At 57.2% G+C, this 23,126-nt stretch overlaps 10 protein-coding genes and 1 non-coding gene across 11 annotated transcripts; 7 read left to right on the forward strand and 4 right to left on the reverse strand.

Annotated features, from left to right (window-relative positions):
• Positions 1–33: 33 nt before the first annotated feature.
• F5Z01DRAFT_117346 (uncharacterized protein) lies at positions 34–1,632 on the reverse strand. The gene is made up of 2 exons (XM_046257456.1): positions 1,358–1,632; positions 34–1,304 (listed from the first exon to the last, which is right to left on the reverse strand). Exons 1-2 carry the CDS (start codon positions 1,472–1,474, stop codon positions 150–152), a joined length of 1,272 nt encoding a protein of 423 aa, XP_046118031.1. The 5' UTR covers positions 1,475–1,632; the 3' UTR covers positions 34–149.
• An 879-nt stretch (positions 1,633–2,511) lies between these two features.
• Positions 2,512–6,226, forward strand: F5Z01DRAFT_655971 (family 39 glycosyltransferase). Its single transcript, XM_046263548.1, has 4 exons — positions 2,512–3,150; positions 3,201–3,490; positions 3,543–5,293; positions 5,344–6,226. The coding sequence occupies exons 1-4, from the start codon at positions 2,837–2,839 to the stop codon at positions 5,872–5,874; spliced, it is 2,886 nt and encodes a 961-aa protein (XP_046118032.1). The 5' UTR covers positions 2,512–2,836; the 3' UTR covers positions 5,875–6,226.
• On the forward strand, positions 6,116–6,210 carry F5Z01DRAFT_t51. Its single transcript has one exon. It is a non-coding gene; the product is annotated as a tRNA-Glu (tRNA).
• Positions 6,227–6,940: 714 nt separating the features above from the next.
• Positions 6,941–8,116, reverse strand: F5Z01DRAFT_674425 (daunorubicin C-13 ketoreductase; the record flags this gene model as incomplete). The annotated part of the gene is made up of 4 exons (XM_046265040.1): positions 6,941–7,580; positions 7,635–7,707; positions 7,759–7,991; positions 8,043–8,116. The coding sequence occupies 4 exons, from the start codon at positions 8,114–8,116 to the stop codon at positions 6,941–6,943; spliced, it is 1,020 nt and encodes a 339-aa protein (XP_046118033.1).
• Positions 8,117–8,693: 577 nt separating this feature from the next.
• Positions 8,694–9,647, forward strand: F5Z01DRAFT_674426 (uncharacterized protein; the record flags this gene model as incomplete). Its single annotated transcript, XM_046265041.1, has 3 exons — positions 8,694–8,976; positions 9,033–9,361; positions 9,423–9,647. The coding sequence occupies 3 exons, from the start codon at positions 8,694–8,696 to the stop codon at positions 9,645–9,647; spliced, it is 837 nt and encodes a 278-aa protein (XP_046118034.1).
• Positions 9,648–9,945: 298 nt separating this feature from the next.
• F5Z01DRAFT_674427 (uncharacterized protein) lies at positions 9,946–10,881 on the forward strand (the record flags this gene model as incomplete). Its single annotated transcript, XM_046265042.1, has 1 exon — positions 9,946–10,881. The coding sequence occupies one exon, from the start codon at positions 9,946–9,948 to the stop codon at positions 10,879–10,881; it is 936 nt and encodes a 311-aa protein (XP_046118035.1).
• A 101-nt stretch (positions 10,882–10,982) lies between these two features.
• Positions 10,983–12,729, reverse strand: F5Z01DRAFT_687624 (uncharacterized protein; the record flags this gene model as incomplete). The annotated part of the gene is made up of 3 exons (XM_046266020.1): positions 10,983–12,412; positions 12,459–12,575; positions 12,639–12,729. 3 exons carry the CDS (start codon positions 12,727–12,729, stop codon positions 11,223–11,225), a joined length of 1,398 nt encoding a protein of 465 aa, XP_046118036.1. The 3' UTR covers positions 10,983–11,222.
• Positions 12,730–14,909: 2,180 nt separating this feature from the next.
• F5Z01DRAFT_622714 (uncharacterized protein) lies at positions 14,910–15,475 on the forward strand (the record flags this gene model as incomplete). Its single annotated transcript, XM_046261283.1, has 3 exons — positions 14,910–15,120; positions 15,218–15,289; positions 15,345–15,475. 3 exons carry the CDS (start codon positions 14,910–14,912, stop codon positions 15,473–15,475), a joined length of 414 nt encoding a protein of 137 aa, XP_046118037.1.
• A 535-nt stretch (positions 15,476–16,010) lies between these two features.
• Positions 16,011–18,117, reverse strand: F5Z01DRAFT_622822 (PAB-dependent poly(A)-specific ribonuclease subunit PAN3; the record flags this gene model as incomplete). Its single annotated transcript, XM_046261286.1, has 4 exons — positions 16,011–17,635; positions 17,686–17,807; positions 17,873–17,990; positions 18,048–18,117. 4 exons carry the CDS (start codon positions 18,115–18,117, stop codon positions 16,011–16,013), a joined length of 1,935 nt encoding a protein of 644 aa, XP_046118038.1.
• Positions 18,118–18,869: 752 nt separating this feature from the next.
• Positions 18,870–20,491, forward strand: F5Z01DRAFT_622572 (UBX domain protein; the record flags this gene model as incomplete). The annotated part of the gene is given in 2 exon segments (XM_046261276.1): positions 18,870–19,052; positions 19,067–20,491. 2 exon segments carry the CDS (start codon positions 18,870–18,872, stop codon positions 20,489–20,491), a joined length of 1,608 nt encoding a protein of 535 aa, XP_046118039.1.
• A 692-nt stretch (positions 20,492–21,183) lies between these two features.
• Positions 21,184–23,113, forward strand: F5Z01DRAFT_117543 (uncharacterized protein). Its single transcript, XM_046257457.1, has one exon. The coding sequence runs from the start codon at positions 21,510–21,512 to the stop codon at positions 22,977–22,979; it is 1,470 nt and encodes a 489-aa protein (XP_046118040.1). The 5' UTR covers positions 21,184–21,509; the 3' UTR covers positions 22,980–23,113.
• Positions 23,114–23,126: the final 13 nt, after the last annotated feature.

A 23,126-nucleotide genomic window follows, 5' to 3' on the forward strand; every position in this document is an offset into this window, starting at 1 on the left:
GCGACTGTCTCCAACGGGACCCTGAAACCTGACATTGCCAAGTGCTGCAAGGTCAGATGCCGACGCCGATCATCCGATGCATTTTGAATGGGGCTGTAAGTTTCCCGAATGGCGGTGCCTGGGAGGCTTGGAGGCTCTGTTCAGATAAGCTATGGATCTCGAGGTGCCCACCCCAGTTGCTCCGCAGGCCACTGAATCCAGTATCGATATTCGTAGTTCAAGGCGCCCCAGATCTCCTCCATGATATCCCTCGGTAACGTTTGTATCCACCAATAACCCTCCAGCTTGTGCAGAAGGACGCAATAGTAGGCAAAGATGACCAACGCCTCAGGCTCGCGGGCTTGCAGTGGCCCTTGCATGATCTCCAGGGATCGGTATAAGAAAGAGAAGATGTGCGACGTCGCCACTTGCTCATGATCGTCGCTCAACGTTTCTTGACAATACGACGTTGGTGAGACCATGTTGGCGGCAAAGCTTTGCTCGAGTAGGTCCAGAAGCGTCTCATACTGCTTTAGCCTCTGCGCATTGTCTACGCGCTCCCGGATCAATTGTCGAAGCAGCACCATCTGACGGTACTCGCTGGAACCCTTCCACGCCGGGAGGGACTGCCCTTTCTCCTCGGCATTGCTCACAAGGGCTTGCGAGACTGTAAAGAGTGGACTCACGGGCCCCTTTGATAAATGCTCCTGGTAGGATGTAGATACCGACCTAGTGCCCTGTATTAGGGCGAGCCAATCCGTCAATCCGCCCTCGGGTACAAGAAGCCAATGATCTCCTGGTTCCCGTGGTGCCGCGAGGATGTAGATGACAGCGAGCATAGAGAAGGCGAACAGAGCAGACGCATTGTCCTCGTTGGCGTTGCTAATCAGCGGAACGGCCATCGCCAGCGCGGCCGAGTGCTCCTCGCGACTCACGTCAACGTAGAAGGACCGTCTTTGCGGTCGAAGGACTGCCAGGTGCAATGCAGAGATGGCGAAGATGCTGCGCATCAGAAATGGGTGTTTGAGACCGAGCTGGGGCACAGTGATCCGCCACATGACTTTGAGTGTGGGATGAGCCGTGAGCGTGTTGTACGTTACGGTCGTGAAGTGATGCAAGAGCTCGAGATGCGTCTCGTTGAACAGGAGAGCATTGCCCGACGGCGACTGATGGCGAGACAAGTCATGGCTTGGCGATGTTGCGCCTTGGTGCCCTGGTGAGCGGTGGCTCGTAGTTCCATGCCAGCGGCGAGCCGTCCACGGCGCGTAGTTGCAATGCACCCCGTGCTTGATACAATTGGCACAAGACGGCTTTTGCTCATCGCACTAGTAGCGGCACTGGTCAGTCCTAGGCACCCTATAGTTGCAAGAAGTCTTACTTTGATCTTGCGTCTCTTACAGACGGTACATCCGCTTCGGGTTTTGGTGTGTGGCTTGCGCGGCCAAGAAGGGGCATAGGGCGTCGCCCCCGGCTCGCTACCGCCTGGTGAAGGCATGGCAGGAATCCGTACGCTGCAAGCTTTGCGAGCTTTGCGATGCGAGAGGCGAGATAAAATGCAATTGATGCTGGGCGAAGCGTAATTGGCCTCGTCACCCCGAAGGCTCGGCTTCGTACGGACGTTGCAAGGTGAATGCGTACGAGGAAGCCGAGGGGCCCGCTTGGGCTCTGCAGTCGTCGCTGACTGGAGCTTCACGGCAATCTACTGCCGACAAACTGCTCTCAGCGAGAGCATCAGTCAGCAACGCGGCAATGCCGCAGCTATATAGACGTCGCTCGCAGTTCATTTCTAGAGCGTCGCATGAACAGCGCCCATCAGTGGCAGTCACCGGAATTCGAGGGCCCGATGACAACCACCCTCACCCATGCTGTACCCAACGAGATTCTTCTGGACGGCGGGCGAGTAGGGCGAGTTCCGCGACACTGATCGAGTCGTTGGATGGGGCTGGTTCGCGCACTCGAGGCACTTCGTGCTTGGGCAGCTGAGACACGAGCGTCTGCAAAAGACCCGACACGTGGAGTATGAGTGCTAGAAAGCCAGCGACGGCGCTGCACTCTCAGCGCTTTCATGGACACGATGCCATGGGAGCAGTCTTGGGACGAGAACTTGGAGACATTCGAAGGATCGCTCGCCTGTTGAATTGGACGCTGCTGCCTTCAAGTTGAAGCCTTGAAGGTCCCGAGGCAAACACGTGACAGAGAAGCAGGCGTGGCGCTGCTGCAGGTCAGCCTCATGCACAATACAGGAGAGCAGTGGCTGAGGCATCGCCTGGCTTGAGCTTCGTCAACAGGCATTGATTGTGCTGAGTTCAATCATGAGCTCGGCCTGCCTCTTGAATAAGTCCATAGTCGAAGTGAACGCAAGGTATTCAGACTCAATGTAATTCCACGTGAAGAGCATCAGGCCACACTGTAACCAAAATAGCACAGACCCTGATTCCCTTGACAATGTGATAGTGGAGCCATGCGCCGCGGGGCTACGCCGATGATTGGCCCCCTTTCTTCAGCTTTCAGGACAGCATCAGCATTCCCACGAGCTCATGTCGCCCGGCTAGTCTAGATGGGCCAGCTCGCGTACGTAGTGACCACCTCACCTCAACCCTTTCAACTCCTCGACTTGACGCTGGAGGAGATCCCGCTGCTCCTCAGTCACTTTCCCCCCAAAGTGATCAGATGAGGCTCTTGTAATTGATCAACTCGCATTCTTCTTCGGCACGCTCTTTTACTGCCCGGTTTCCTTGTTTCGATTCATCCATCCCTTTAACTTCTCCACCAACTCTTCTTCGACACGACACGACACAACACGACACCGCCGATCGACGCAGCTCCCCAACTTATTGGAAATATCGAGCATCTAAACATGGCCAAAGCCAACTCGGCCCGGGGTCGCAGCCCGCTGCCCCCAGCAGAGAAGCAAGTGGCTTCCTCGCCTACCCTCGCCGTTCCGGAAACTGGCAACGCCCGCTCCAAGTCGAGGTCCAAGTCGCGTTCCAAGACCAAGGCGAAGAACAAGGCCAAAGAAACATCATACAAGTCAGACGGCGTCGAGGACCACGATGTCTTCCTCCTGCCCTTGTCTGACTACTGGGTGGTACTCGCCTTGACCCTCGTCGCCCTCGCTGTCCGCGTCTACAAAATCTACCAGCCTTCGAGCGTCGTCTTTGACGAAGTTCAGTGAGTTCGTGCAGCTTCTGCATCCGGAACGAAATGCTGACCTGTGCTAGCTTTGGTGGCTTTGCGACAAAGTACATCAAGGGAAAGTTCTTCATGGATGTCCACCCCCCTCTCGCCAAGATGCTCATCGCCCTGACCGGTTGGTTGGCTGGCTTTGACGGTAGCTTTGACTTCAAAGAGATTGGCAAGGACTACATTGAGCCCAACGTGCCGTACGTGGCTATGCGCATGTTCCCAGCCATCTGCGGTGTTGCTCTGGCGCCCTGCATGTACCTGACCCTCAAGACCCTCGGATGCCGCTCGATGACTGCCCTGCTGGGTACCGGCCTGATCATCTTTGGTCAGTATATGATCGCCCCAGATGTGCGTGGAAAATAGCTAACACCATGTAGAGAACGGACTGCTCACGCAAGCGCGCCTGATTCTCCTCGATTCGCCCCTCGTTGCCGCCACCGCCTACACCGCCCTGTCCTTCAACGCCTTCACCAACCAACACGAGCAAGGTCCTTCCAAGGCTTTTGGCGTTAGCTGGTGGTTCTGGCTTCTCAACACTGGCCTTGGCCTGGGCATCACCGTCAGCATTAAATGGGTCGGCCTCTTCACAATTGCCTGGGTTGGTGTCTTGACCATGGTGCAGCTCTGGGTTCTGCTCGGCGACAGCAAGAACGTCCCCATCCGCCTCTGGTGCAAGCATTTCATGGCCCGTGTGTTTGCGCTGATTGTCGTCCCCTTGACTTTCTACCTTGCCATGTTCGCCATCCACTTCACCGCTCTGGTCAACCCTGGTGAGGGCGACGGCTTCATGAGCTCCGAGTTCCAGGCTACCCTCAACACCAAGAGGATGAAGGACGTCCCTGCTGACGTCGTCATGGGCAGCAAGGTTAGCATCCGCCACGTCAATACTCAGGGTGGCTACTTGCACTCTCACCCCTTGATGTACCCCACCGGTAGCAAGCAGCAGCAGATCACTCTGTACCCTCACAAGGACGAGAACAACGTCTGGCTGCTTGAGAACCAGACGCAGCCTCTCGGCATGGACGGCGAGCCCATCAATGGCACCAACGCGTGGGACCTTTTGCCGGAACCCGAATATATCAAGAACGGCGCTGTTCTGCGTCTGTACCACACCAACACCCACCGTCGCCTCCACTCCCATGACGTGCGTCCCCCCGTCAGTGAGGCCGAGTGGCAGAATGAAGTGTCCGCGTACGGTTACGAAGGGTTCGATGGTGATGCGAACGACTACTTCCGTGTCGAAATCGTTGGAAAGCAGACCAAGGGTGCTGTTGCCAAGGAACGCCTCCGCACCATCGAGACCAAGTTTAGGCTCGTCCACGTCATGACCGGCTGCGTCCTGTTCTCTCACAAGGTCAAACTCCCTTCCTGGGCTTCGGAGCAGCAGGAGGTCACTTGCGCTCGCGGTGGATCCTTGCCCAACAGTCTGTGGTACATTGAGAGCAACCAGAGCCCTCACCTCGGCCCCGACGCGGAAAAGGCAAACTACCGCAAGCCCGGTTTCTTTGGCAAGTTTGCTGAGCTGCACGCCGTCATGTGGAGGACCAACGCTGGTCTGACCGACTCGCACACGTGGGACTCCCGCCCTGAATCCTGGCCCATCCTCCGTCGCGGCATCAACTTCTGGGGCCGCAGCCACACGCAGGTCTACCTCATCGGCAACCCCATTGTCTGGTGGTCGTCGACGATTGCTATTGTCACCTGGGTCGTGTTCAAGGCCATTGCTGTTCTCCGCTGGCAGCGCAGCTACGGCGACTACAACAACACCACCTTTAAGCGCTTCGATTACGAGGTTGGCATGTCTGTGCTTGGCTGGGCTCTGCACTATTTCCCGTTCTTCCTGATGAAGCGCCAGCTCTTCCTGCACCACTACTTCCCGGCGCTGTACTTTGGTGTCATTGCTCTGTGCCAGGTCTTTGACTACGCCACCGCCCGGATCCCCAGCGCGGGCCGCAAAGACAGTGGCCTCATCAACAAGGTCACCGCCATTCTTTTCCTCGTCGTGACTGCCGGTGTCTTTATGCTCTTTGCCCCTCTGGCATACGGCAGCCCATGGACCAAGGCCGAATGCAACCGCGTCAAGCTGTTCCCCACATGGGACTTTGACTGCAAGACCTTCCACGATTCGGTGAGTAACTGACTTGACTTTGCTTGTTGTTTCATACTAACGTGCTGTAGTACGACAAGTACACCATGCTCACTGTCCAAGCCGGCACTGCCGCCACGCCCTCCCCCGAGGCCGTCAAGGCTGACGCTGCCGCGTCCCAGGTGGAGGAGAAGGCTGCCGAGGCCGTCTCTGCCAAGCCCGAGGGTGAGGGCGAGAACGAGCCCCGTGTCGTCGCCAAGGACGACAAGATTGAGTTCCGCGACCAGGATGGCAACTTGCTGAACGAGGAGCAAGTCAAGAGCCTCGAAGGCAAGGTCGAGTTCAAGACCAAGTACGAGACCAAGACCCGCGTGGTAGATGAGGACGGCAACGAAGTGTCCGTTGGCGAGGCCGCAGCCGGCGTCGCCCCTCCCCACCCGGACGTCGAAGGCTCCGACCCCGAGACCGTCAAGAACGAGGCCGCTGCGCCGGAGGAGGAGAAGCCCGTCCCGCCTCAGCCCCACGATGCGGCCGCAAGCAAGGACGGCGAGATGGAGGAGGCACAGAAGCAGCCAAAGCCCGCTAGCGAGGGCAAGGAGGCCACTGTGCACGAGGAGCTGTAATTGGGTTTAGAATGGCCATGTATCACCAGTATTAATCTCTATGTCATGATGGGATGAACATGTGGAAAGGGGAAGATTGGGGGAGGTATTGATAAAAAGCGAATATGAATGGTGAATTTGAGATTGGTTCAAAGGAGACTGTCGAGATGGAATAGTCGGGTGAATGTTGATGTTGTGGGTAGTCATACCACAGGGCCACTTGGAATATGACGGGTAAATTAGTGACAGGGATCATCCAATATCCGGTATGGTGTAGTGGCTAACATTTGACGCTCTCATTGATCCAGTGTCATTCGAGGTTCCGTCAAGCCCAGGGTTCGATTCCCTGTACCGGAGATGGTTTTTTACTTTTGCCTTTTTTTGCTCTCGCTGGTCTTTTCCTCTATTCTTCTGCGCATTCCGAATTCACTTGCAAAGCATTCTATTTTTGACTGTAATGTTGCCTCGCTTGTCAACACCTGATCCCCTGAACTCCCGGGCTCCACATTAAAGGGGTAAATCGTTCACGGACGATCCCCCGAATGATGGCCGGCAGAAACGTCATGAAGATGAAGACAGACAGTGTGACGGAGAACTCGAGGACGGCGTGGAGGTACATCGTGAAATCCTTGAACACACTGCCAATATTGGCCCATGTGAATGTGTCCTCCATGGAGAGATGCGGGTTCAGCTCGAAGCGTAAACTCATTTATCACCTTGTGCTCCTCCTGACCCGGCATTCAAGGCACGGTTATCATCCAAGTAGGTTGAAGTCGAGCGTGGCTGTCTCCCCACTGCCCAAAGCTGATGTGTCTGAGCAAGCGTCCTCGGTTCTACAGCTTGAGTCGGCAACTCTAACGTAGACCTGCGTCCATTCAAGCTCTATCCTTCCCCTTCCAGTCACTGGCACAACGCGTAAACTGCTCTCTGACGTCAGCTTACACTATATCTTCCTCGTGCGACATAGATTGCTGGGTCACTGCTTCTTGGAGTAACCTTCACGGAACAGATTTGACATTGAAGCAATCTTTCCGATCCGTCTGGTCCCAGAACCTCTGGTACTACAATTACTATGCTGTCCCCCCCTTCACCAATCAAGCAATCCTCCATGCCCTTTACCCTCCAAATACTTGTTCGCCTCCGCCTGGGTGTTCTCCCACAAGCCTCGCGCCTGGGCCTCATCATGGAGCAATGGGTGGCCCGCATGCACAACCCCCATCGGCTCCATGTAGTTTCCCATGAACCCCTTTTCCTCAACGCGAATCTCCTTGGCCGTCGCAGCAAACAAACTGGCATGGGACCCAGTGTCCTGCGGCACAAAATTGCCCGATACCAGTGGCCACACCCACGGCTTGAAAACCTCATGGATCCGATCCGACGCCACGCCGCCGGGATGCAGCGACACAACGGCAATGGACACGTGCTTGCTGTCCAGATGTCGTTGGAGTTGTTTCGCGAACATGGCGTTGGCAAGCTTGGACACGGCGTAGTGCAGCATGTTGACGTTGAAGACCAGTGGCCGCAGCAACTTGTACTTTATAGGTGTGTAGGGCAGTGTCCCGCGCAGGAGCTCTGGCTTGGTAAAGTCCAAGGCGTAATCTGGCGGGAGAACGACGTGCATGGCGTTGGAAGAGACAACGACTATGCGAACGTCGGCATCTGCTGACGAGGCGGCCTTTTTGAGTAGGGGAAGGACGCCATTTGTGAAAACAAAGTGGCCAATGTGGCTTTGTCGTGTTAGCTGGTCCATGTATTCAGACTGTTATGCTGATTGTACTCACGAGCTTGCCATGGATTTCTCCCATCCGGCTGAGGTGTGCTCCAGTGTCCTTGGTGCTCCGCCCGCATTGTTCACTACCAAGGTCAGCTATTTGGACTTTCAACCTCACGAGAGTGACCGCGAACCTAAGATATCGACCTTTTCCTCCTTGGATCTGAGAAACTCTGCCGCCCTTGCCGCGGTTTCAACCTCTTCAAAGTCAGCGAGGAGCCATGGGAGCTGCTCAGCGGACAGTTGCGGATTGAGCTCGAGATGCTCCTCTTGCGTCCTTTTGGCTTTTGCCTCGTTTCGAGCCGTAAAGTAGACTTTGGCGCCCTTGGCGGCCAGATGCTTCACCGTGTGGAAGCCAATGCCCGAGCTACACCATGTGAGTTGATTCCCGTGCAGTACCTAGGTGTAAGGGACTCACGTGGCTCCGGTGACGACTGCCACCTTGCCCTTGAGGTCAGGCATGTCCTTGAGGGGGTCCCATTGGGTTGCCATGTTTTTGAGGCCTTGTTGTACAGTATTCTTGCCGTCGAAAGAAAGTCTGCATCCGTTAAGTCCAGTTGTGGGCAAGTCGAGAGTCTGCCAGTCCTCGACAGAGACGGCACACGCCCATATTTATACGCCAGGACAGTTTTAAATTCTGCTTGGAAATCATTCCTCCGCTCATAAAATGAAAGCTCTTTGAAAATTCCATTCTCTCAACATGGCCTGCATGCGTAATCTCTTCACACACAGCCAAATTTGGATCTTGATAAGGGAATGTAGACATGGCTGGTGACTTACACGATGTCGCTGAATCCACTCTTGTCTCGATTAGGACAATGCGATGCTTGGCATTCGTCGATGGGACAAATGCTCCCCCAAGGACCCAAACTCCGCCGTGGCTCGACTGTCGAGTCTAACCGCAATAAAATCCGCGGACCGCAGGGCTGATTAATCGCAGTCTAATACTGTCTCCCGGTTCCCGCAGGTCCGCAGTCTTAGAATTCCCTGAAAAGAGGCTTGTAGCGCTCCCGAGTTGGGTAATGCTTTTCTTGGTCGAATCTGCCCGTGGATCACGCGTCTGTCCACAATGACGGTCTTTCAATTCGTCCACTCCACTACGCCTGCTGATTCCAAGAAGCACAAGGGACAGGTACGGGCACACGCGGCACGGAATCGGGTCGCAGTCGATCGGCGCGTTGCTGCGTACCAGGCGAGTCGAAAGTCGAAGGTTTCGAGACGACTGGATCATCAGCCAGATCTCGTCGTCAACAACCATGGTCTCGCCAGCTGCCTCAGCGCAGCAAACACCGACCCTTTCCAGAGCTTCAGCAGACCTGTAGCCCAGCATGAGTGGTTTCTTCTGCACTACTGTAGGGCCTCATATCCTTGAGCGATGCCCAAAAAGTGCTAACAGCAGCATGACCAGTCATTTCCCACCTCGCGCAATACCGGACATCCTGTTTCGCTGAGCAGTCTCATGACTGCGATGGCCCATATCAGCTCCAACAGTTTATGGTCCCGTATTGGATACGAAGCGCGGCGAGCGATGCTGGTTTCCTCGCTTGCATCTTGCTTGCGGCTTGTCGCGACTTGTCTCGCTGGGTTGGCGCGGGTGATCGTGGCAGCAGATACGACGCCCTGTCGGCGCAGTACAGTATCAATGCGATCCGTAGCTTGAGAGAGGCACTCGCAAGCTCGAGCAAAACGGTGAGCGACAGCATGATACTCACGTGCATGGCGATCGGCCTCGACGCGGTATGTCAAGTCAATTCACGACGCAAAAGGGGTCACATCCAGCTGATTATTTGTGTTCCAGCACCTGACGGGCGACAGCGCGTCCGTGGTCATGCATGCCGAGGCGCTCAGCAGGATGGTTCGATTGCGCGGTGGTTTCGCTGCGATGAAGGCGGAGGGCACCCTGAAGAACATGTCCATCTGGAGCCTCAACGGTCCCGCCACGGATCCTCTCACTTTCCATTATCTGCATTGCGTTGTGAGGTTTGTCAGTGTGGACGAGAAATTGCAGGACACGCCTAATTAAATTAGGGGTCCGACTAAAACCTCTGCCGGGATCGACAGGGACGAGACACGCTAATTGAATTAACGTCATCACGCGCGTCCAGTCGCGTCAACAAACGCGTCTGTCAACTTGAGATACCCCGTAACAACCCCAGGATTCGAGCAGACCCTCCTGTCTCATTCACCATCACCAACATCAGACATCAAAGACCATCCGATCTTCATCATGCCCCCCAAACGCAAAGCTCTGGACCCGGCGGACGCCAATGCGACTGCCGCCCCGCAACCCAACGCAAAGAAGGCCAAGCCTGCGGCCCAAGATGCAGCAGCTGCTGCGTCGACAGGGCTTCGACCCATTAACAAGCACGAGAAGCGCTGGGTCCAAGGTGTCTGCCTCCAAGAACCTGGACCTGGGCTACCAAAAGTCCATGCAGGACCCCAATCATGCGTACGAGTTCATGTGCATCTGCGACCCCACCGTAGATGAAGACGAGTACGACGAGGAAGAAGAAGAAGAAGAAGAAGGAGAAGGAGGAGACAAGCCTTCCTGTGACGGGGGCAAAACGTGCCCATGCAACAAGACGGCCGTCTCGCTGCCCTCTCACCCGTACACCATCACCAGAGCGGGCCACCGCAGGGCAGACAAGGCGCGCAAGGCCGAGGAGTGGCGTGAGATGTGGGCCCTGGTCGAGTCCATCGTCCTCTTTATCGAAGTCGGCGGCGGCGCCGACATGTGCATGGCCGACGACGGCGAGAGGGTCCAGGAGCTCGCCGCGTCCATTGCGCGCCTGGTCCTGACCACCCTCTCCACGCTCGAGAGCCACGACCAGCTCAAGGAGGGCTCCGACATTAGGAACCTGGGCTGGATGATGTCGCTCACGCACGCCATGTCCGGCACCCTGCGCGAGATGAACGTCATGGGTCCCACGGCGCCCTCAAAGGCCAAGGCGTTCAAGTTTAACCCGGACAACTTGGATCTCTACGTGTGCGCCTTTGCGCACCGTCACAGCATCACCATCCCGGGTGTCAGCGAGGATGATATGGCGGAGGCCGCGCACATGGCGATGCCAAAGGCCGGGGCCAAGGACCATTGGGGCTGGACGAGGGGCAGCGCGCGGGTGGCCGGAGGCGACAGGTTCGACATTACCACGATGAGCAGCGCGGAGCGCAAGGAAGCCGCCTTTGATGAGAAGGATCCCATTCCCGCGAAGGTCATGGAGAGTATAAAGAAGGGTGAGCCGGCGTGTATAGGATGAGGCTAATTTAGTTGGATACCATACCACGCCAGGCTGGCTCGGATCTTAGATGTACAGCGTGATTTTGGATTTAGATGCAGGCATGCAGAAAGGAGGCAGCAGTAGCCGATAGGGCAAGGTGTCCACCATGTACGAACGACCAACTTTGGGATAGTTTAAGTTAGGTCTTTGCGTTCTGTCCGCAATGTATTCATTCACTCAATGGCAGCCCAGGTGTCTCGTCTCGCCAACAACGTCAGCGTCATGCTTCATATCAAAACTAAAAAACAGTGGTATCAACTTCTACACAACCAGCGGCTCGTCATCATGAAATCACACTCTATCGATCCCCCGTCGTGCTATCACCTCGAGGGAGGCCTCGGTCTCCCAAATCGCTCCCCAAACGACGATCCGGGGGGCTGCGCGCCCCCACTGTCCTCCTTGCTCAACCTCAGACCATGCGGTAGACTTGCGCGCATCTTGTTAATGGGCGGCAGCTCAATCCGACTGCTGACCCCGATGCCAGGTACGCCGACGCTGCTGCTACCCGGTGGTGGAGACTGCAGCAGCCAGGACGATTCTCCCTCCTCCACGAATCCCACGTCACTCCTCAGTCGCGCAATCTCGTCCTCTGTGACCTGCCGCCAGCTGCACTTTGCGTGCTTCTTTGTGCAGCCCTGACAAGCAGTGAGGTGCTTCAGACACTGTAGCTTGAGTCGTCGGCAGCGATCGCAGGCCGGGCTAATGGGGTCGCCACGGAGTAGTTTGTCGATTTTCTGGGTGATCAGGGGACGGAGAGTATCGACAGGCACCTCATCGGCCGCGATGGTCGAGGGCGACCGGGTGGCAGTGGGCACGCGCTGCGGCGCTGTGCTGGACAGGGCTGGGGAGGAATGACCCTGACTCAACCCTGCGCCCGAGTTGGACCGCGAAGCCGCCGTGGTGGGTGTCGGCGGGGAGAGGAATTGTTGCAGCAGATCAGCCCGCAAGTCGTACGGCGCGGGGCCTCTCGAGGGGGGTCGGCTCGTCTGGTTGATGGACTGGAACCGCGAAGTGGCTTCGTCGGCCTGCGGTCGCCTCCTCATAATGTCCTGCCTGCGCTGCCCCAGCTTGTGGTGCAGAATCCTCGACCGGGCGGCCACGTCGTCGGCGCGCCTCCACAGCATCGAAGCTCTCTGTTCCAGCAGATCCAGGGTCTCCAGCTCGGCCGCCTCGTCCTCCTCGAGTGGATCTTCCAGCGGTATCCTGCTGAGGGCGCCAGACATGATGAGTCTCCAATCATCCTCGGAGATTTCCACTTGCACGCTATTCTTCCAGGTAAAATGGCAGCCCCGCGTGCCATCCGGCAAGGTCGTCAAGACGAACTCTTCCGGGTTGGTCCGCGAGAATGAGTAGATATTGTGCCAGGTCACGGCGGAAGACCCAAACGGCTGCTGTGGGGGGGTTGTCTTGATGGGTCCCTCGAAAAAGCTCTCAAACCCACGCGCCAGACGTGGGCCATGAAGTTTGGCGCCTAAAGACAAGGCGAGACTTTCCTGACGCTCAAGGACACCTTCGACGCGTAAGTACAGAGCCAGCAAGGGCTGGATTCCACATACCCTCATAGCTCCCAATGATACGCAGGATTTCGGAGAACGGTTCCGGGTCGTTGGGGAGAAGGAATAGTCTCTCCGTGGTACTTCGAGTGAGATAGTTGATGAAGCCCGTGCCGTGGCCTGCCAGTGTTAGCAAGATTCTTCCATCGCAGCTGGGTTCCTCGGAGAATTGACGTGACCAACCTTGCTGATTTTGAGGTACGATTGGAGGCAGAGGCATGGTCTGGCCTTGGTCATCCGCGTCGCGCTTGCGCTTGTTGGCGTCCTCGGCCATGGTCAAGTATCAGTGCTGTCAATGTCGCCCTTGGAAGATGTCAGGCGCAGCGCGGACCTCTCTCAGTTTGATTCTAAGAAATCAACACTCGAGAGAAAAAAAGGTGGCAATGTCTCTTCCCGAATCCGTATGCGAGAAAAGGGACAACCAAAAAAAATAAAAAGAAGAAAAAGAAGCACGTGAATACTTTCAGCAAAATCGATCGCGCATCGGACCAGGCTGGTGCTATGACACCAAGTTTGCGTGCGGTCGAGATGCTGCGTATCAAGGTCCGCACTGGCAGCGCTCGCTTTGCGACTTGCGAATCTGCGACTGGGCCTAGACCGTCTCGGCCGGGGATTGACGTCCGATTCGCGAGATCCTACCAAGGCTAGTCGGACAAGTTGGGGAGAATATGCATGAATATGTAGGATAGGGGAATGTTGTTCAATGATTGTCCATCGCAAAGCCCCCCGCGCAGCCGAGGGAGAGAGAGACACTTGTACCCGGCCTCTGAGGGGGGACACTTAAGTTAGTGGGCGGCGGTATTGGGAGACCTGGGCTGATTGATGGTCAGATGAGCGGAGCAGAACGAGGCTGGACGTGGAGAAGAAGGACTACCCCCTATCTCGTTCGCCGGACCTGAGTCCCTGACCTGCCTTATTCTGGCTCTGGTGATGGGGGGGTTGTTGGAGAGCCACCAGGCAGCTGGTGCCACCAGGCAGCTGGTGGCAGATGACGACGAGGATCGCGGCCATTGACCACTCAGGAGCCGCGGCGACCGCGACGTGCCCACGGATGAGAACTCCGAGGCAGCTGTGAATTTGGTTTGGGGGAGCAGCCAGCGCGAGCGCGGTCGGTGAGGAGACAATGTGGATTGGAAAGAGGATGGACATGTCGCCTCATCTATGAGGGAGGGATCATCGCGTGTGAGGGGCACCCCAACGAACGTGGCCCTTGCCCACTCTCCAGTCAATCTATGGTGGAGACCAATGGCGAATGGCGTTTCGGGGCGATTTGACCTAGGTACTCGAGCCTCGAAGCCACGATGTCTCGTGCGCAACGAGGACAGGACAAGAACCCAAGGTCCAGTCCCTAGTGGTGAATCAGAATATTCGAAGGTGCACTAGAACACGCTTCCGGGAGGTAGCTGTCACCGCCAAGGACTACTAACCCAAGCAGACTGGACCCCGGATCACTCTGGCAGGCAGATGCGGCGGCTAGTATCTCACGACTAGCCGCGTCAACCCCTGGCCCCCCCCATTGACTATTGATACTATGTGTCTGCTTCTCCAATAGGATCAACAGCTGAACAGCAAAAAGGGTATGCTTACGGGGAGCTATTCCCTAAATTATTCCCACTTTCAACGGCCCACGTACAATGGCCTAAATTTGTCGCCACTTGCTTTTTGATTTCCGCCTGCTAGCTCACACTGCCCTCGCAAGGTATGGTAGTCTTCATCATTACATCTTTACTAGGTCAATAACCAGTCATCACATTGTCTGCGAGTGGCAATGTGTTCGCCAGAGGTGATGCGTGCACTGGGCGATGAATACATCGATCATGATTTATGCTGGTGTCCCCTCCCCTCGTAATTCAAAAGAGTGGTCCTTATGTTTGCCACTTCCTCTCCCAAAGCGTATAATCCCCAATCTTGAAGGCGCAGTAGCTTTGATGCGAGGTCGGAGCACCAATACACACACTCTAATAGCTCCCCACCATGCTTCCGTGCTGATGATCTTCTTGTTTCGCGAGTTCAAGTTCGAGGTTGACCAGAAAGGGTGTAGGGTAGCTCAGCAAGCCTAGACTCTGGCAAGGGCCCATTGCCTGTCCTGCTCTGGTTTAGGAACAAGAGCGAGAACACAATACATACCCAATTGACCTTGCCAATACACAGGCCACACTGTATTACACATGGAAGCAACTGTCCAAAAGCTTACTTTTGCACGATGCGAGCTTAACGCGTCCCCGCAGCGCGCGTCGTCGGCAGACACGACATAATTCCATCACCACATGGCACCCAAATTCACACCAGCGCTGCCTGGATATTCTTGCCCCATCCAGCAGAGCTACAACCTCTGCCCCTCCAAGTTCCAACCTCACCTCACCTCACCGGCCCAACGTCACATCCCTTCGCCAGGCCACCAACAACCAACGAAACCCACGGCCCCTCCTCTCCTACACACGAAGCAAAGCAAAAATGTCTGACAGGCCGATACATCGCGGCGGCGGCGGCGACCACAGAGGCTCATCGCGCGGCGGCGGACGCGGCGGTCGCGGCAACGCTCGCGGCGGATCGACACACAACGCCCCTTCCTCCACGACCGAGCGCCCTAAGAAGGAGAACATTCTCGATCTGGGGAAATACATGGACAAGCAGATTACGGTGAAATTCAATGGCGGACGTGAAGGTGGGTTTCTGCCGGCATTCCCCCCCGTCTAGCGAGCGCGCAGCAGGGCGCGAGCACTGGGACTTTTCTCGAGCTGTGCTGACAGGAGACAATGTAGTTCGCGGCACATTGAAGGGGTATGACGCACTGATGAACCTCGTCCTCGACGACGGGCAGGAGACCATGCGCGGTAGGTTTTCGCGAACACCATCTCAAGGAGTGTGTGAACTGACCACCGCTTGTAGATGACCAGGGCAACGAGACGACGCGATCGCTAGGTTTGGTTGTGGCCAGGGGGACATTGCTGGTACTAATCAGCCCGGTAGATGGGAGCGAGGAGATTGCCAATCCCTTTGCGCAAGCCGAGGAGGACTGAGCGAGGCGAATCAAAGACAATGAACAAAAAAAAAAAAGACCATTCACCACAGCTGTCCGGACTACAATGGCAATCATGCATCTTGCCGCGACACATCGATCCCCTGCGCAGTCGTAAAAGAGTCATTCAAATTCAGCGCTACATAGGTACTACCCAACGTCAGTTGACGAGGATGGGTACCGTCTCTAGCAGACCGGCATGTTTGTATGTACCTTTGTGTGTGTGTGTGTGCAGTATGACAACACCGCTATAGCCTTGATCCATCCGCGCTCGCTGAGGCACAGACATATCAGCCAAGCGACTGATGCTTTCTCCAAAACCCCTTGCCTCGCCCTCTTGTTCGCACTCCTCTCCTTCTCGCTCCTCTCCGATGATCGTCTCTCCAGTGCTTGTCTCTCCAGTGCCGGTCTCCGCTCCCGCGAGAAGGTCCGGTAGGAACGTCCGCCTAGAATGGTCCGCCGCCATCTTGACCAGTCCCAGCGTCGGGGGCAGCGGGCGGATTCGCCGCATTGCTCACTGCCATGGGGCGCTTTCCCTACAGGCCCTTAGCCTGTTTGCTGGCCTTCTGGAGATCTCCGAATGCCGATCCTAGTTGTTTCTTCAATTCTTTGTAGCTGACCACAAAACTCGTCTGCTCGTCGCGGCTGGTCAGGCAGACTTTCTCTTCCGAGCCGGCCTCGAGCTTGCCAAGGCAGGTGATCATGTGGTACACATCGAGCACTGGATTCCCATCCGCGTCCACCTGGTGGAAGCAGTAGTCGCGGAAGAGCTTGAGCAAGTAACGCTCCCCATTCTCGGACCAATTCGGGTCCCCGTTCAGCTCATGCCGCTCGTTGATGGCAGCGAGCTTGAGCATCAGCCGGAACTGCCTGCCGTTCTCTAGCGCCGTGCTCAGATGAGACTTATCTGCGTCTCTACCCTGTTCCTCCACGTCGAGCTGCGCGAAGGCATGCAGCGCGATGCCGCGCATGAACTCCTCGATACCCTTTTGGGCCGGTGGCTGCTGCGGTGACAGAAGCCAGAGCACAGTGTCCCTGAGCTCCACCGAGTACACCCTGCTCAGCTGCTCAATCGATCCATTGATATTATTCAGGTTGGACGGATGCGTGTTGGTCGCCAGTGACAGGATGACCCGGCCAAAGTTAATAAAGTCCTCTTGCTGAAGCTCTGCTACGGGGCGTCGGGCCTCATAATGTACGACGTCCAGGATAGAGCATGCCCCGAGGCGTATGCGGTTAGCTCGCGCATCTGTCAGGATGATCTTGGTCACGTCGATGCAGCGCGCGGCGAGATCCTTTCCGTGGATGGCTTTCAACGCCGTCGCAATCTGCGTGATATAGGACCACAGTACGGACTCTTGAATCGGATTCTTCTGCGCAAAGCGCCCTCCGTGGGAGGAGGTTGCTAGGTGTGCCTCGGCCAATGTCTGCGAGAGCGGATGAAAGTCCTGCACGAAGACCAGAGAACTGTCTCCAAACATCCTGGTCGTAAAGGCATCGTGGGTCTGGACCACGTTGGCACTGACGATGCGCCTCCACTCCTTGACAGACCGAATGGCGTGCTCGTTGCTCAACCTGAAGTCCTGCAGGCGCCTCAGACAGACGACGGTTCCTGTCCGTGTCGCCTTGGCCTTGTAGACCCAGCTGTTGTATCCAAAGATGCTTGCGTTCTTCCTATGGGTTGTGTCAAGGGGTACGAGCGAATGGTAATTGTCCAGCTGTGGTAGCTGTGAGTTGGGCATGACCTGGTTCGCGGCCTCATTCTTCTTGGTCAAGTCGATCCGCACGTCCTCGGGGATGAAGAAATCCGACGTTGTTCGTTCGTAGGGCTTCAGGTTCGTGGGCTTGGGCCCCCATGTCGAGTATAGGTGGTGCTGCAGTGGCTGCAGCGGGGTCTGATAAGCGTTCTGGCTCGGGAAGAAGCCAGCACCGGCCCCCAGGGCGGCCTGGTCATCTGCGTATGGGTTAAAGGGCGTCGTAGGTAGGCTCTGGCCGACAGCCTGCATGCTGAAAGGATCGAATGCCACGGCTGCTTCATGCGCCGTCGTGCCGTTCGAGGGGGTTGCGTTGTTGGCTACGTCGAAGCTTGGGGTAAACTCGCGGATGGCTGCAGGGTTGAACGACGGCACTGATGCATCGGATGAGTCTGTTTGCGCAGCTGCTGGTACCCGTTAGCGTGTCAGGTCACTTGTTGAGCAGGTGACGTCCTACCTCCAAAGCCACGCGGCGTGAACGACGGTGCATTGGCAGCTTGTGTGCTCAAGGTTGCCTTCTTGGATGCCGTAGTCGCAGGCGTGAATGTGGGCGAATCGACATTTAAGGCTTTTTTGGATCTGCAACAAGGCCAATCGTCAGTCCCGCTCCCTGCAGAAAGCCCTGCGCACCGGGCGAGACTCACAAGTCTGATGGTGATGATTTGTTTTTATTCTGATCATGGCTGAACGCACAGCCCTGATCCTCATATCGACAGTGCCCGTATATAAGTACGTTTCGACATAGGGTATCCTTGTTCTCCACTGATAGGTCATGTCAATCGCAACGCTCGCTCGGCCATAGTCTGGTGGTGCGCATACCTCGCCCCTTAGGCCTTGGAGAACCGACCTGACGACGGACGTCGTTGTTCTGATACCGCGTTGTCGCCATTGTCTATCTTGGCAAGTCGCATCGATTTCCGCCTCCCGTAACGGAGCTGTAGTGTCTGGGAGGACCGAGTCAACGCGGGTGGCTCAATGGTGCGGTCCCGTCGCGTCGCTGCGTCGCTGTCAAGGGAGGGCTGCTGACCTAGCTTGGGCAAAGTCCCATGGCTCGATTGATCGTGGCCGAGGCCTCAGCATGGGGATGCAAAGCTGCAGTCCAGTCGTCATGCGATCCGTACGACGGCCGGTATACGATTGTTGTTGTTGCGGGTGTTGGGGGGTAAAGCTGATGCTGTTGGCGTCCAGTCGCTGGTGGGGGGATACGCAAGTCGGACGGCGGGCGATTGCGGCGACGGCTTGGCGGAGGGCGTCCGTCTACTCATGTAAGGTAGGTACCCTGCCTGCCAAAATCTGCAGGAAAGAACATCCATGCCCGCTGGGCATGAATGACGCCGCACCCGCTGCTCAAGCCACACGCACAGCCACAGCTCCCTTACCAGCAACGTCACCTCGGACCTGAAGCTGTCCTCACCTAACCTAACTTTACCTGCGTGCAGTTGGAACCGTGTCTCTTAGCCACCTACCGAAAGCTATTTGTCGCCAAAGAATGTACAGAGACATGGGCTGACTGAAGTGAGAGCCCCGAACCGCCTGCGATACAGCTATTCCTCGTTGTCAATTTCAACATTTGATGCCACGGTTGCTACTACCAGCACAGCAAGCCCCGAACACGCAACACACGACAACACACCAGACGCAATGGCAGATCCAAACAACGACGAGGACCTGTCTGCTGCCCAGCAGGACGCTTTGCAGCAGTACATTGCTGTCACCAACCAGGAACCCAAGGATGCCATCCCCCTACTCCGACGGTCTCAGTGGAACGTCCAGGTACGTCAACTCGAGGACAGCCTCACTAGCCCGTGTTCGCGCATTCTGACAGTTGCGCTCTATAGATTGCCGTCGCTAAATTCTTTGATGGCGAAGGCCCGGACCCTGTTGCCGAAGCGCTAGCCGCGCAAGACATCCCCCGCGAAGCCGCACGTCACGAGAATCTGCAAGAAAGCCTATGGGCTGCTGAAGTAGCACCCTCGCGAGCCCGCCGACCGGGTGCACAGACCGACGCAGCGCCTCGCATCGTGCCACAGCAACCTGTCACCGGTCGGTCACCATGGCTGGTAGGTCTGCTCCTTGCGCCGTTGAGTTGGAGCTGGACGGCCGCCTCGTCGCTATTCCGCACCTTTGTCTACATCCTATCCTTCCTGCCGGCCCCACTGCGCCCGCGCGCACTGACGAGTGGGCCGGCCGGGCTGAAGAGCAACAGCGGTCGGCGCATGCTGATGCCGCGCGACACAGCAGCTCGCTTTAAGAGGGAGTTTGACGAGGAATACGGCGCGAACGAGCTGCCTTTCTACGAGGGTGGCTTCGCACAGGCACATGATCAGGCCAAGAAAGATCTCAAGTTTCTGTTGACGGTGATTCTCTCGCCTGAGCACGACGACACCGAGTCCTTTGTTAAGGAGACGCTCCTAGACCCTCAGGTGGTACAGTTTGTCAACGACCCCACCAACAACATCATACTCTGGGGCGGCAATGTCCTGGACTCGGAGGCCTACCAGGTCTCGACCGAGTACAAGTGCACCAAGTTTCCCTTTTCGGCTCTCATCTGCCTGACGCCCAAGGAGGGAAGCACGAGGATGGGGGTCATCAAGCGACTGGTCGGACCGACGCCGGCGGCGACCTACCTGTCCGAGATCCAAGCTGCGATGGAGAAGTATGGCGGCGATCTGGCCAACGTGCGCGCAGAGAGGACTGCTCAGGAAGTGACTAGAAGCCTCCGAACCGAGCAGGACTCTGCCTATGAGCGATCGCTGGCCATCGACCGCGAGCGCGCTCGTCAGAAGAAGGAGGCGGCCGAGGCCGCAGCCGCAGCCGAGGAGCGTGCGAAACAAGAAGCCGCGCAAGCGGCTATCCTGGAGCAGAAGCGAGCACAGTGGCGGACATGGCGCGCCACGAAACTCCACCCGGAGCCGCCAGCATCTGACAAGAGCGTGGTGCGCGTGGCACTGATGATGCCCGAGGAGACGGGGGCTGGGCGCATCACGCGACGCTTTGCGCAGGATGCGGCTATGGAGGAACTGTATGCCTTTGTCGAGTGCTACGGGGTGACGACGGATGGCGGGGAGGATTACGAAAAGCCTGAGGGGTACGAACACGAATACTCATTCCGGATTGCGTCGACGCTGCCACGTGAGATCTACGAGCCCAGCCAAACCGTCACCATGGGGGAGAGGATAGGGCGGTCGGGGAACCTGATCGTCGAGCAAATCGTGGCAGACTCCGACTCAGAGTCGGAGGGTGACTCGGAAGAAGATGCTTGAAGAGTCGAAGACAGCGGCACTAATATAGATTCTGTCAGTGTTCTCGCACAGAGACCTTCGGCCTCTCAGCATAATAATACAGCGATTACTGCTTCAAGTTCGGCTTGTGGAGATTCCCCAAGTCTCAAGTCTCGTTTGGTGAGGTCGATCGTGTGGCACAGTTCGCTGCCAAGAGAGTGGCTGCGACTGACGTGTGCTTGTGGCCTGACGGACGAGTAATCGGATTGCATTAGTTCCGAACATCGGTGAGTGATAAGTAACGAGGAGTCAAATGTACAGAATGTGTGGGAGGCGTCACACGCGTTCAAGGTGTCTTCTGTCTGACTCTGTCGTGCGTATGTGCGCGGCACTTGGGGGCTGTGCATTCCTCCCTCCACGGACCTTATTACGACTTCATGGACGAGGCTTTGATTGATTCCTATTTGGTTTGCGCCAATCTGGTCTCGCCTGCGCAGACTTGGAAGTCAAAGAGCTTCAGTCCTCACGACGCATCACGAATACTGACTGCTGAGCTACAGTTGAGGTGGCTGCGAGGACTATCTCAGTCTAGGGTAGTCATCAAGCAGGGACTGGACCCTGCACGACGAAATTGGCTTGGCGACCCCCAAGGCCAGGCAGGCAGCCCCCAGGACGACTGAGCGTGAACGAGGCCTCATTGTCTCCTCTCCTCCTCCCCATCCTCCAGTCGTCTCCCGATCCTCTGCGCTTCACGTCCAAACGCGGACATTCAGAGCATCAGCCACCCTGGCGCTGCGGCGCCTGATACCTTGTCCATTTGCATCTTTAGCGTTCAGCGTCGCATCCTGTTGCAAACTTCCCAACTGCTTACCTACCTGCCCAGTGCACCCACGGAAGCGCGCTCGCTCACCACCGGGAGGCTGTCGCACTTTGTGATTGTCGCCGTAGGATAGCGCCTACACCAGCGAGTCGCCCACATCCCAACCCGAATCGACAGATAGCGCCTGCGCATACGAAAGCGCGCGCGCGCAATACAACGACAGCAACAGCAACAGGGACCATGAAGTCCATGAAGAAGAGCCTCAACGTGGGCAAAGTCATTGGAAGCTTCAGGAAGCGCGCCGGCGGTCACAGCAGCAGCCACGATGCCGCAGACGAGTCGTCACCAGGTGCGGGGGCAGCCGGCTCATCGTCCCCCGCCGGGGCAGCAGTAGCCGCCTCTGGCAGCCCCGAAGCCAACGCGAGGGCGGCTGTCCAAGCCTTTTGCGAAATGGGCGGCAGCATGTCCCAGAGGAAAGGCGACGAGATTCTCCACCTCCCACCCATTGTCGACGCCGCCGAGTCGTCCCCCGCCGCCGCTGCAGAGTGCGCCCGCGTGATCCGCCGCTTCCTCAGCAAGGAGTACAACGGCAAGCCGGCGTGGCAGTACAACGCCCTCATGCTCGTGCGCATCCTCGTCGACAACCCCGGCCCCTCGTTCACCCGCAACCTGGGCGAGCCCGAGTTTGTCGAGACCACACGCAAGTTGCTCAAGCACGTGCGCGACACGCGCCTGCGGCACATGCTCATGGAGATGCTGGACGACTTTGAGCACACCAAGCAGTACGACGAGAACCTGCAGCCGCTCGTCCAGATGTGGAAGGCACAGAAGGAGGATGCCTTTAAGAAGAACGGCGGGCCGCCGCCCCAGATGATGCAGCAGCAGCGTCAGCAGGCGTACCAGCAGCCGCAGTACTACCAGCACCCGCAGCAGTGGCAGCCGCAGCCAGCACAGTATCGCCACTCGCAGAACTACGCCGCGCGTGCGCAGCAGTCGTCGAAGCGTCTCCCTGACCCCATCGAGCTGTCCAGCCGTCTCGAGGAGGCCCGCACATCCGCCAAGCTCCTGGAGCAGGTCGTCATGAACACATCACCCAGCGACATGCTCCACAACGATCTCATCAAGGAGTTTGCCGACCGCTGTCAGAGCGCCTCGCGTAGTATCCAGGGCTACATGCAGTCGGACAACCCCGTCCCCGACAACGACACGATGGAGAGCCTCATTGACACCAACGAGCAGCTCCAGACGGCGCTCAATCAGCACCAGCGCGCCGTCCTCAACGCGCGGAAACAGATGGGCGTAGCGTCCCCGCCCCAGGTCGCGACGCCCGACGCCCAAGGCAATGATAGAATCCTAGCCTGGCAGCGATCGCAGGCTGAGCTACACGAGTCTGGTGAGCACCCCGAGGATCCCCACATTGTCAACGGCAAGGGCAAGGCGACGGCTGCGGGACCCCTCGACGACGCCGCTGATGCGCAGGATCCCTTCCGTGATCCCGAGGAGCACCAGCGCCATCAGTTCGAGCCGTACCACCCCAGTGGATTCGGGCAGACGAAAGGTCCATCCTCAGCCGTGGCCGGTGCTGGCGGTGCCAGCTCTGCGCGGAGGAGAGACGTCGATGGCGTGTCGGAGGAGGATGACCTGTACGACGCGCCGTCTGCCGCTGCCAAGGAGAAGGACAAGGCGATGGAGCCGATGCGCCTGTCGTAGGACGTTGCGGTGGACATTGGGCTTGCCTGCCGAAGTACAATCACGGTCATGAAACATACAATACCCGGCCATTTTGAGAAGAACAGAATTGATTCCCCTGAGTTGCCTTGGGTCTACTGACTGAGTGATGGTCACTATAATGATGCC

This window comes from Emericellopsis atlantica (assembly GCF_019669845.1).
Source record: "Emericellopsis atlantica unplaced genomic scaffold F5Z01scaffold_14, whole genome shotgun sequence".
Classification (NCBI taxonomy): Eukaryota; Fungi; Ascomycota; class Sordariomycetes; order Hypocreales; family Bionectriaceae; genus Emericellopsis; species Emericellopsis atlantica.

Excerpts from the sequence above, each read along its gene's own strand:
- F5Z01DRAFT_117346 (XM_046257456.1), bottom strand. The coding sequence starts at position 1,474 with ATGCCTTCACCAGGCGGTAGCGAGCCGGGGGCGACGCCCTATGCCCCT. Across the intron at positions 1,305-1,357 it reads GTAAGAGACGCAAGATCAAA|TGCGATGAGCAAAAGCCGTC; the intron begins GTAAGACTTCTT and ends TGCCGCTACTAG.
- F5Z01DRAFT_655971 (XM_046263548.1), top strand. The coding sequence starts at position 2,837 with ATGGCCAAAGCCAACTCGGCCCGGGGTCGCAGCCCGCTGCCCCCAGCA. Across the intron at positions 3,151-3,200 it reads GTCGTCTTTGACGAAGTTCA|CTTTGGTGGCTTTGCGACAA; the intron begins GTGAGTTCGTGC and ends GACCTGTGCTAG. Across the intron at positions 5,294-5,343 it reads GCAAGACCTTCCACGATTCG|TACGACAAGTACACCATGCT; the intron begins GTGAGTAACTGA and ends AACGTGCTGTAG.
- F5Z01DRAFT_117543 (XM_046257457.1), top strand. The coding sequence starts at position 21,510 with ATGAAGTCCATGAAGAAGAGCCTCAACGTGGGCAAAGTCATTGGAAGC.